General features: G+C 44.2%; 2 protein-coding genes across 2 annotated transcripts in view; one reads left to right on the forward strand and one right to left on the reverse strand.

Annotated features, from left to right (window-relative positions):
* Positions 1–12,030, forward strand: part of TIFA (TRAF interacting protein with forkhead associated domain) — a 36,431-nt gene that overhangs the window by 13,132 nt on the left and 11,269 nt on the right. Inside the window, exon 2 of the mRNA XM_019534093.1 lies at positions 2,578–3,455. Coding sequence (XP_019389638.1) covers positions 2,598–3,170 — 573 coding nt within the window. The 5' untranslated portion in view covers positions 2,578–2,597 and the 3' untranslated portion in view covers positions 3,171–3,455. The remainder of the gene's footprint in view (positions 1–2,577; positions 3,456–12,030) is intronic.
* AP1AR (adaptor related protein complex 1 associated regulatory protein) overlaps positions 8,942–12,030 on the reverse strand; it is a 50,485-nt gene continuing 47,396 nt past the window's right edge. The window contains exon 10 of the mRNA XM_019533961.1: positions 8,942–11,196. Coding sequence (XP_019389506.1) covers positions 10,934–11,196 — 263 coding nt within the window. The 3' untranslated portion in view covers positions 8,942–10,933. The remainder of the gene's footprint in view (positions 11,197–12,030) is intronic.

Raw genomic sequence — 12,030 nt, forward strand, 5'->3', positions numbered from 1 at the left:
CCGAGTCCGTTAGACGCAGAAAGGACCCTGACGATTAGGTGGAGGCTCCTTTTATAGCTTAGGTGACGTGCGGTGGTGTGATTGCATGAGGCACCTTTCGATAGGCCCATGGCACTGACTGACTGACGCTGGACTCCGCCTTGTGGAAAGTTCTAGCTACCGCTTATCTCTTACATCGATGGCAGAAAAACAACTATGGTCTGCCTAGCAACTGTTACATAACTCTGTGTAACTTTTTTCTGATTGGCGAACATGGCCACTTAACAAACATAGTGATCACAACAGTCTCAAGACTGAGATGTGATCTTTAATAATGGCATCTGTGAAGAGTGGCGTATTAACAGCAACCCATTGTCTGTGGCATTATAAATCATTAACCAAAGTGATCAAATCTATGCTGGGAAAGGCAATAGTAGTTCCAAGTAGATATCACATGGTGATTCATGTAGCTGTAATGTAGAACAGATTAAATTTTAAACTGTTTCTAGTAGTAAAGCAATGGATACTGCAGAGGACACATACTAGGATTTAGCAGTTTCAGTGACAAACTTCTTTAGATCTCAAAGGAACTACATTTTTTTAAAGTTTTTTTGTTTTGCTGAAAACATTCAATAAAATGTGAAGGCAGCAAATGTGAAGCTTCCAACCCAAAATAGTTGTTCATGTACTGAGAAAAAATGATTAAATCAAACAAATGAAAGCCAGAAACTGTGAAGTGTATTATCTCCTATATTTCCATGTGTGAGCTGATCAACAATGAACAGAAGATCGAAAGAAACTTCCTCTCAGGGCAGATTCCTATGCTTGCCACATCCAGTTTCTTGTTCCTTCTTTTGAAGTAGCTTGTGCCAGCCAGAACTAGAGGCTGGATACTACCTAATACAACAGTCCTATGTAGCAATTTCTTTTGAGGCAGGAGGAAAGCAGAGACATTTCTACATCCTTTTCAAATTCATTTCTCAGCTCTAATACCTGTAACATATAGATTCCATACAGCAGCTACCCCGTGAGCACCATACCATTATTATGATACCATATAATTAGGGTTCTCTGTAAATTGCGCTGGAAGTGCCCTCCCCACAGCGGCTCCTTTAATATTTTTTATTTTGCCATTTGCTTCCCCCCACCCTGCCCCGATTGGCAGAGGATCCCTGCAGGCCAGGTCATTTGCCGCTGATCGCCAAGGAACTGAAAACCATGGCATATTTAAAACCTCCATCTATCACGCCGGGGGGTGGGAGGAAGGCAAGTGGTGAAATGAAAAGCATTAAAGAAGCCACTGCAGAGGGCACTTCTAGCGTGATTTACAGAGATCCCTACCTATAATGTATCTGCTATTGGCATGAGGTTAGTAATAAAGATTATGTCTCTTGGTGAGTTCTGCATTTCACAAGTTGTTTTCTTAATCTCTTATCAGTGTCAAGGCCAGGCATTACACTTTTAACTTGCCTGTTAAGGCAGGGATTTTTCAAAGCAGTACGGACAGACGTTACATTTGTCCCATAATTGCCCCCTTGACAACAGCTGGGGCCTTACAAAAGAGCGCGGCTGCAGAGCGCTTTAGAAGTGCCCAATTGCACGACAATCTGAACCCTCATTACATTACATGAGGGTTCAGATGAAGACACTTCAAAGTGGAGCAAAGCACCGAGATGCCGGAGGGGGCTCCAATCCGCCCACCCCGTCCTCCAGTGCAGGCTGGGGAACTCTCCGACAAACTCCTGTCCCTCCCTTCTCCCTCTCCTATTCTGAAGCTGGGAGGAGGAGGGGGTCAGGCTAGGGGAAACTCGAACTCGATCCCTTAATACCCCAGATCCAACAGCAAACATTTGTTAGGTCGGGGGTAGACACTGTAACTTACTTATGGCGCATCCTGCAAAACACCATGAGTAACGGTGGGGAGCTGCATGTCTTTCAGTGCCCTTAAATTGCACTGGAAGTCAGTGGAGTTTGGGATACCAGCTTCTTTGAGTTACTTTGCAAGTTCTGTCTTTTGGATTTATTATTTATTTTATGCACTGTAGTTCCTCCAAGATCATTGTGCTGGATTATTTTGCCTCGGCTGTGCTCCTGTTCTCAGACTTAATTTGGTGCATGGTTAGAAAAAAACCCACTCTCAAATATTAGAGAGGATCCTGGCAAACTTTGAAATATTCACCTTTTAAATGTTAAGTATCCTTTACAACAAACAGCCTGTGCTTATCAGCCTTGTTTTAGAGATGGGGATACCACAGCTCAGAGAGGTTTTTGCCTTACTGATTGTCGTGTAACAAGTCCGTGACAAAGCTGGGAACGAAATTATTGTGATGAACCTAGGATCTTAATGCCCAAATCTGCACTTTAACTAGACTACATTTACTATCAATAGTTCTCCTTAAACAGGTATGCCTGAGTTATTTCTTATCTTGAGGGTTGTCTGTCTATAATTATAAGCCACGCTCAGCCTTTCTGGTTAGGGTGGGATCGAAATCTTAGTAGAAGTAGTAGTAGTAATAATAAAGTTCTCTCATTCATGAAATTCCAGAATGATTTTTTTTTTGGTATTGCATAATTTCATGATCTGTTTGCTTCTTATAGTTCTGAGAATTAATGCCATCATGACTAGTTTTGAAGAAGCTGAAACCGAAGAAACAATAACATGTCTCCACATGATGTTTTACCATCCTTCCCAACTGGAAAAGCAGGTCTTCCGCCACTTAAACTTCTATAGGAGAGAACAGCTCAGAGCAGATGAGGTGGCAAAGTTTGGCCGAGACAGTAACATCTGCCATTATATTTTAGTGGATGCTCGTGTTTCCCGGATTCAGTTTTCCTTGCAGTTATTCAGAAAGCTCAGCAGCTCGGAACTGTGTTTTGAGATCAAGAACATGAGCAAAAGGACCAAGCTGACTGTGAACAACCTGGAACTAGGCTACCTAAACAAAATTGACTTGCCCTTTAAGTGCATGGTTGGCTTTGGAGACTACCAGATTCTAATGCATGTACAGGAAGGGGAGTCAGTGGATTTTTTTGAGACTTTCTTGGAGTTGTCCCAGGTTTCACTGCTGCAAGAGCATTACCTGCCCTCACTGCAGCCCATACCTGAGTGTGGTATTTCTCCTTCTTTGTTTCATTCCCAAGCTATAAGCCCAGTGGAGAAACCAGTAGAGATGGATGAAAATGAATTGTGATGAAGGGGAGAAGAAGTCTGGCTTCAATGGTGTCCTCTACCTGAAAGAATATCATGTTAGAGACCAAAATCCCAGGACACTCAACCCACTGTTTTGCCTTATTTTCTATGGTTGTTACACTTAGGCTATCTAATTCTACACACACTCTTAACTGAAATATATCAGAATGTTATATCTACAGTATGATCAGGTTTGAATTTCCCTGTCTCCTCCCACACACTACATTTTAGCCTCATTATCTGTGTCAGTTGAAAGGTTCATGGCAGCAGGTCCATTTGAAGGAGTGTGTGTGTGCGCGTACGCATACGCACACACACAGGTGTAGTAAATACAAAGCACAACACAAAGTTCTCTCCTTGTATGAATACTTAGTCATACTATACTTAACATAGCTATATTGTGTATTAATAAGTTTCATGCTGATGTGCAGTCAGTATGCAGGATGAGATCTCTTACCAATCCTAATCTGTTCTTTTCCCCGCTTTGAAATATGTTATGCATATTTATGCACATAAACTCTAATTGAAATATCCAGGTTCACAGAATCATATTTTTTCTTCTAATTGTATAATGGAAATAACAGCATATGCTTCTAAGAATATATTTTTATTATGCATTTTTATAAGGAAACATATGAGCGTATGATACCAGTATTCATCTCATGTGACTGTCCAGCTGAGGTTTTTATTAAAAATATGTTCACATCCAGTAGGGAATTGTTTCCTTTTTTGGGGGTACTTTGAAAGTAGCTACCACAAAGAAAATGATTCTTAGAAAGATTCACAGGAGAAGCAATCCTTACTGATAGCGATCCCAGGACAAATTATATTTAGCTTTTAATGAGTGGTTTCTCAGCTGGAATGCTTTATTCCAAGATTCAGCTGGCTGAAATAATTTCAGCAAAAAACTTTTGCGTTTTTCAGTGAAATTAATTTAAATTTAAAATAAATGAACAAAACTAATAACAAATGGCTGTACCTGAGAGGGGGCTTCAGGCAGGCCTAAACTCATAGAATCATACAGAAGAAACCTCCGGAGGTCATCTAGTTCAGTGGTCCTCAACCTTTCTTTGTACCAGGACCCATTTGTAAACATCGAAGGCCAGTCCCAACCCAGTAAATAGTTTAAATAGAAAAAAAGTCCTCTGTCTGTGTCAGCCAGGGGCAAGGTGTAGGGGGTACACAGAGGTGCACATGCACCCCCTGAGAGCACTGATGTACTCCCTGTCAGGCTGCACTCCCCATGTAGCTGGTGAGCAGGAGGGGCAGGCAGGAGCACCAGCGCTCCCCCTGCAAGCACTGGCCGGGGAGCAGGGCTGCCAGCACTTTGGGAAGTGGCTGCAGAGCTCTGGAAGTGGCACAGCTGCTTTTACGGTGAGTGAGATTGGCACCCCCCCTGCCAGCAGGATCGGACTCCCCTCCCGGCCAGCGGGATCAACTGAGGCACCCCCCTGGCCAGTGGGATCGACCGCCAGGGGACCCCCCTCCAGTCACTGAGTGGTGTCTGACTCGAGGCACCAGACACCCATGGTGCCACTCTCTCCAAACCTCCTGCCCCCATACACTACCAGCAGCACAAGGAATAATGGTGGGGGGGTGGGGGGGCGCTGCACTGCCCTCACCTCCTCCTGTGGCCAGCTGCTCAGGCTTTGGTCTGTAGCTCTACCCCAGCATGGCCCAACTGCCCTCTGCACACTTCTTAGGCTCCCCGCTACCCTACCGTACCTCCAGGGTAGGACCATGGCCTGAGTGGAAGTGGAAGCCAGGCCATGGCAGTGGGGTAGAGACACAGCCTGGCATATGAGCGGCTGGTAGTGGTAGGAAGTGAGGGCAGTGCGTTCATCCCTCACATCCATTACTCCTCACGCTGTTGGTGGCACAGCTTGTGCAGGGGTCCTGGCAATGGTAATGTCTCTCTGCCTGCTCTGCCCTCCCGTGCTGGGTCCTATCAGCTGGGCCATGGAGATGGCTCCTGCCCATGCCAGTCTAGCCAGGCTGCAGCCTGCTGTGCACACACAAATCTGGGAGGGCACGTGCCTCCCGCCATACCCCCAATGCATTATCTATGCCCCCCTTGCCCCATAGACTTATCTATGGGGAGCTGTGCAAGCTGCTCTCCACACTGCCTGGCTACTATGTGCACATGTGCATGTACACATACATGTGGTGCCCCCCCTGCCTGATCACCAGAGATCCTGGTTTTCTGTGATAAAAATCACAAATTCTCTTGATAAAAAAATCGCAAATTCTCTGATAAAAATCCCAAAATCTGTGGTTAAAATTAAACGCCCCCCACAGCCCTGCTGGTGTCCCTCCCCCCCAACAGACCTCCAGCCTTGGTTGTGCCCTTTGCCCCTACCCACAGCTCCTGCCCCCCAGCCCTAATGGAGGGGGCCCCCAGCTGCCAGGGCTATGGGATCAGGGACCTAGGTTCTCAGCCAACTGCCCCCCAATGGAAGGCAGGGATTGTTAGAGCAGGAGAATGAGTGGCCTCCCCTCCACCCCTGCCTGCCTGCTGTTGGCTCAGGCAGGGCTGGCTCCCAGTGGCAGCGTGCACTCCCAGGGGCAGGGAGGGCCTGCATCTCCCAGATCTGTGGGGGGGGTGGGGGGAGGGGGGGGGTGCGCTGCGGGCTTGTGCTCCCCACCCTGCTGGACTCCCCCAGGCGCTCCAGAGTGCATGTGCAACCTGGTGTGGCAGCGCACAGGGAGGAAACGCATGAAAGCTGCCTACTGCTGTGAGCTCTGTGCTGCCCTGGCCACACTTCCTCTGCAGGTGGGGACAGCAGCGAGGGACATAACCCTGCACTGTCCCTGTGCACAGAGAAAGCCTGGTCAGGGTAGCGTAGAGCTTGCAGCAGCAGGCAGCTTTCATGCATGGTCCTACTGCGTGCTGCCCCACCAGTCACCCATGCTGTGCTCCAGAGAGCCTGGGGATAGAGCAGCAGGGTGGGGAGTGCAGCATTTACAACCCAGGGTTTGCAATTGTCCAGGCACTCCAGCCAGGAGACAGGAGGTTTGCAGCTGGCTGGGAGCAGTGTGGGTTTGCAGCTGGCCGAGCACTCTGGCTGGGCGCGGGGAGGCTGCAACCCCCCTCCTGGCCAGAGCGCCCAGCTGGCTGCAAACCTCCCTGCTGCCTTAACCCCTAGCCAGCCTCTGCCCACCCCTGCCCTGCAACCCCCAAGCCCCACTTACCTCCAGCAAGAAGAGTGATCCTGAAGCAGTCTCCAGTAAGTGTGAGCGTCAGGCTCTGCCTTTCCCCTCCGGGCAGGGTTGGGGCTTTCCCACCCTTTTGCAAACAGCTCTTGCAGGCTGGAACTCAGCTAGCCTGCAGAGCTCTTTGCAAAAAGAGGAAATCCATGGGTTCCTTTTCTAAAAGTGAAAATCTGTGTTTTCTCTGTTTTTCTGTGGGAAATGAAAAACCCGGATCCCTGCTGATCATCTTCCTCCTGCTCCCTGCAGGCCCAAGCTGAAATTGCCAGCCTGCAAGGGAAAACCTGCCTTTTCCCACTTTTTCTCCTTTAAAGAATAATCCACTTTTAAAGTTTGTTTGTGAACCTTTCATATATTCTTGCAACCCACTTTTGGGTTGCAACCCATGGATTGAGAAATGCTGATCTAGTCGAACCTCCAGCCTGAGGCAGGGTCATCTGTATCCAAACCATTCCATACAAATCTACTGTCTAACAGTAGAGCAAAGCTACACAGTCAACCCTCACACAGCCACAAGACATCACACTCTAATTTGCCACAAGTAGAGCAGGGGGACCACAGCAGCCAACATTCTGCTGCTGCAAAAGTTGTTAAAATCTGCTCAAGACCCAAGGAAATGGGCCACACCCTCTGCTACAGAGGACACCCCTCCCCCCAACCCCCACAATACATGTGTGACCATGGGGTAAAATTTCTTTCTGACCTCAAATATGGTGATTGGTCTGACCCTGAACAAAGGAGCAAGATCCTCTAGGCAGGCACTTTTCAGTTTAAGTCCCAGCAGGAGCACTGGTACACCCAGTCAAAAACCCATCTTAGCTGCAGCCAACATCCACGGCTTCTGAGGAAGGCTAAACAAACCATGATACATGTAAAAGCAGGAAGGGAAAAAAATCCCCTCCACACCCCATGTGGCAACCAGCAGAGTCCAGAAGCATGGGAAATACACATAGTAGAACACAGGTGTAGCTGTGCCTAGATCATCTCTGACCAATGGCTGTCTAGCCTTCTCCTGAATGCCCCCCAATGACAGCAGTTTCACAACTTCCCTATGCAATGGCATCATTGTTCTAATAGTGAAACAGTTTTTCCTGCTATTCAACATAAGCTTACTTTGCTGCAACTTCAAGTCCCTTGTCCATTTTCTGCTCCCTGCGGCTAGTGAAAAAAAGTGGATTTCCCTCTTCTTTATGAGGATGCAACAAAACCCCTAACAGCATACTGGATTATATTAACAGAAGTGTGACGTCCAAATAAAGGGAAGTGATTCTTCTTCTCTATTCAGCACTGGTGAGGCCTCATCTTGAGTACTAGGTCCAATTTTGGTCCCCACACTCCAAAAAGGATGTGGACAGGTTGGAAAGTGTTCAATGCAGAGCAACAAAATGATTAGGGGCCTGGGAAGCATGCCTTATTAGGAAATTGAAAAAGCTATGGTTAGTTTGGGGAATGTTTTCATAACTGTCAAATACTTGAAGGGTTATTATAGAGAAGATGGGGATGAGCTTTTTTCTGTGGCTGCAGGAAGAATACCCATTGCAATGGCCTTAAACTACAGCAGAGATAACTTAGGTTGGAAATTAGTAATAACTTCTGGACTATGACGGTGGTCAAGCACTGGAACAGTCTACCTAGAGAAATTATGCAATCTCCATCCTTGACAACCTTCAAAGGCAGGTTCAACAGATACTTGACTCGGACGGTGTAGTCAGAGAGGACCCTGATTTGAGCGAGGCTGGACTAGATAAAACTTGTGATGTCCCTTACAGCCGTACTTTCTTATGATCCTATGAACTGCTTTGCTCTTATCCCAAATACCAGGGCTCTGTCAACTTGATCCCCACACTGCAATGGCTTCTGCTTGTATGTAGGTGCATACAGCACAGAGCAGAAGCCTATCCCAGCCACTTTCTTCCTCTGTCCAAAATGCTCCGTATATCTGGGGCTTCTATTGATGTTATGGTTAAACCCTTGGCCTTTGCCTCCATATTCCCCCAGTGCCTGCTTCTCCTGATACCTGTCCCGTGTCTGCTCTCTTTACTACTTACACCCCCTTCCCCTGCAATGCCTGCACTCTCTGGCACCTGTCCCCTTTGCTGCCACCACTGCCTCTTCATGCTCCCTCCATTGCTTACCTTCAGGCTGCAGCCCTGCTCTTGTTAGAGCACATCGCTGCCCCAGCCTCAGTCTATCCATGAAGTAGCTGCTGCAGCCAGACCCTGGAGCTGAAGACAGGCCCAGAGCTGCCACCAGAATTGTTGCTGCTGCATGGTGGGGCTGGGGATGGAGTGCAGCCAGAGCCATGCTGGGCCTGGAGGTCAAAGAGTTGTGGGGGCAGAGGCTGTGGCTCCAGCTCTGATCCTAGGTCAGGGCCTGGAATCAGCGGTAGCAGCTGCCTTGCACTCAAATGCAACGTGCTCCTCCCACATGTAAAATGATGTAAAAACCTTGTCTTGGATTTAAATAAATATGGTAACTAGTTTTCAAGTGAAGATAAGTTTGTTAGCACAAGTTTACTAGGCTTTCAATATAAGAAAAAAATGACAACTGGAAAACTACAGATTTAAGCATGTAAAAAAAGTCTTTATTTACAGCTTAAGAAAGTTACTTTTCCTTCAACCTTCAAGGTTCATCATATGAATGTCAGGAAAAATTACTTGGTAGTAACTTATGCCAAACCAAAAATATACATTTGATGCATACAAATTTAGAAGCATGTTACAGGCATTTCAAATTAAGTATTACATTACAACATCTCCAATGACAAAGCTACAGTTTAAATTAAGAAATGAAATGTTAAATACATTAACAAAAGTTTTAGCTGTTTGTTAAGACGTCCACATACGTACATATTTAGGTCAAGTGTCTGGTGTTCTTATTTTAGCTAAAAGACATGGAAAAGATGATCAAACTATAGTACCCTGGCCTGACATGGGCTCAGATACCTAAATACTTGCACAACTTTTTATTATATACAGGCAACCCCCGCTTAGTGCTCTTAATTGGTTCCTGAAAAACTAAATGTCAAGTGAAACCAAAAGTATTTGATGAACCAAGATGGCGATTACAAGTGTTTTTAATGACCCAAGGTAGCAACCATGAGCGTTACAACAAAACTCACTGAGCGCTAAGTGAAATCAGGTATCAATTTAAAATGAGTGTCATAATGAAATAGCACTAAGCGAAACAGCATTAAGTGGGGGTTGCTAGTACTTGTCAATTTTTTCTGCTGCTACTTATTCTTAGGAACAGCACTGCCCTTATTCCAAAAGGAGAAACCACACAGAAACCCTTGTTCAAGAGGAAGCAGAGCAATACATAATTTACACATAGTAAGGCTTTACTGCAATCACAGGGGGAAAAAAAGAACTATAGTTTTGTACGTGTTTTCCTCAGTTAGCTTTTATTTTATATAAAGTATATCAAATGTAATGGGAGACTATGTGGCAGACTGCACAGTTTAGACTTGTATCTGCTGATGTTACATGGTAACTGTTCAGTTACAAGGCATAGGAAAGCTAAAAAGCTTGAATGCACTGCTGCGTAATTGGAAAGGATCGGTCTTTCTCCTTGTGTTTGTACAGCTACCAGAACTCCAATTGAGCTTCTTTCTTCCAAACCTAGCAGAAGAGCAATTTTCTATTGTACTCCCAGTCTGTTTGTGCAATGCTGCCTAAACTCATGTGGAGCTGAAGAAATTGTGCTGCACAAGGTGAGAAAAATGTTCAGTTAAGTAACCTTGTATTAGAAGCATTTGGTGCGTTTTAAGGGGGAAAAATGGAACCTTTGGTCCTCCAAGTTCTCTTGTAGATAATTTCCAGTGTCAATAGCTGCACTGCACACAGAGAACCAGCTAAAAAAAAATTATTTTTGTAGCCTACTCCCAAGTATGCACAAGACCTTATTATACAAGATAGGCTCTAGTCTAAACTGATGCTTTAATACATTATCCAGATGTGTTGTGCTTAAGTAAGGAAATAATTAAAATGAAAGAGGCAAGGAAAATGCACTAAACAGGGATTAAAAAATGTTGTAAACAGTCAATTTCACATGATAAATTGCTGACTACTACTTTCAAAATGTCAAAAAGCAAATCAACCACCACATAATGGAAATAAATACAATCTATAAAATGTTCTGTTTCCACATTCAAGTATTAGAGAACTTATGCAGACTATTTATTTCTGAGATAAATATTAGGCTAAAGACAACTTCTAAAAACAAATCAGTAGAAATATTATCAAGACAAAATAGCTAGTTAAAATATAGGTATGTCAAGCTATGAAGCTTAAATTAGTGCAGATAATTTATAGTAAACCCAGATATCCAGAAATATACACAATAGAATCACCTCAATTTTCATAAAAATTTAGCAGGTAGATGATAAAATTGCACTTAATTCTAAAATCATTCAGATTGCAAGTCACTTCTGTTCCTTGCAAGTGACCTTTACCGCATGATTTCCTCCTTTTTCTTACAGAAGGACTCAATGCATTTCTATCCTTTCCATTTAATTTTAAACATTTGGTCATGAATAAGGGCAATGTAATTTTACTATCTGTCTTGATTAGTATCAGATTTCTTGACATCCGACACAGAAAGTTCTAGTACAGGATTCACAAATCCAGAATACTCTGAATTGCCATTATCATCCATCTCGGCACTAACAAAATCATTCTCCCATTCCAACCCATTTGATTCATCAGAAGCGGACGTTGGATTACTTCCAGTCTTTTTGCTGCCAAATTTTAATGCTGCTCGGAGTATATCTTCTTCTGTCTTAGAGCGCTCTCTCAATGGGATCATTCTGTTCATGCCTACAATTTAAGAGAACTTTCTGCAAAGCCATAAATTTTTTTTTGGGGGGTGGGGGGGAAGGGGTGAAAAAGGAGTGAAAAATATGTTTCCACATTTGAGCTAATGAACAAAAACATTATGATCCAGATTTTGATAATTCTGCTTGCATTGACTCTTACTTTACATTCCAATCAAATATGGTTCACATCACTGTAAAGAAAAAAAATTGTATTTTTAACACTTAAAAGGCAAATAAACAGTTTAAGAGGACCAGTTCTTATTGGTAATCTCTCTCAAATCTAATCCATTGGCCTTCCTACATGAAAACAATGTAAACGTTAAAAACTTCCTGCTATAAAAGCTATCAACTCCTCTTTAATCTTGTGGTCTCCGAAGTGGGGTGCACAAGACGATCTATTGGGGTGCTTGAAGAAAATATTAGAACTTGTATTTTTACTTTTTATCTAAAAAAAATAAGAAAGAAATTAAGCTTTACTAATATTTAATATACAGATTGACACTGGTGCCCTCATTCAGTCCGTATGTCGGACGGTCACGTATGGTATCCTGAGGGGAAGAAGTGTTTGTTCGCTTTCAGCGTATTGCAATGTATTGCAGTTTGTGTGCCCAGTTAAATGGATTTACAAATTATAGTCTCTAGTTTTAACTAAACTAACCCTCACAAAATGGACAAGAGGCTTAAAAAGATTCCTGCAAAGAAACTGTGGATTGAAGATAATACTACTGAAGTGAGCACAAGCAAACAGCAAGAAAATAGCAGAGCTGACACTTCTCCTACTCCTAGTATGAGCTCTTCATCAGCCACATTACAAGGTAAAAACTAAATAATATTT

The sequence above is a fragment of the Crocodylus porosus genome, unplaced genomic scaffold (assembly GCF_001723895.1).
Source record: "Crocodylus porosus isolate Cpor-Errol unplaced genomic scaffold, CroPor_comp1, whole genome shotgun sequence".
Classification (NCBI taxonomy): domain Eukaryota; kingdom Metazoa; phylum Chordata; order Crocodylia; family Crocodylidae; genus Crocodylus; species Crocodylus porosus.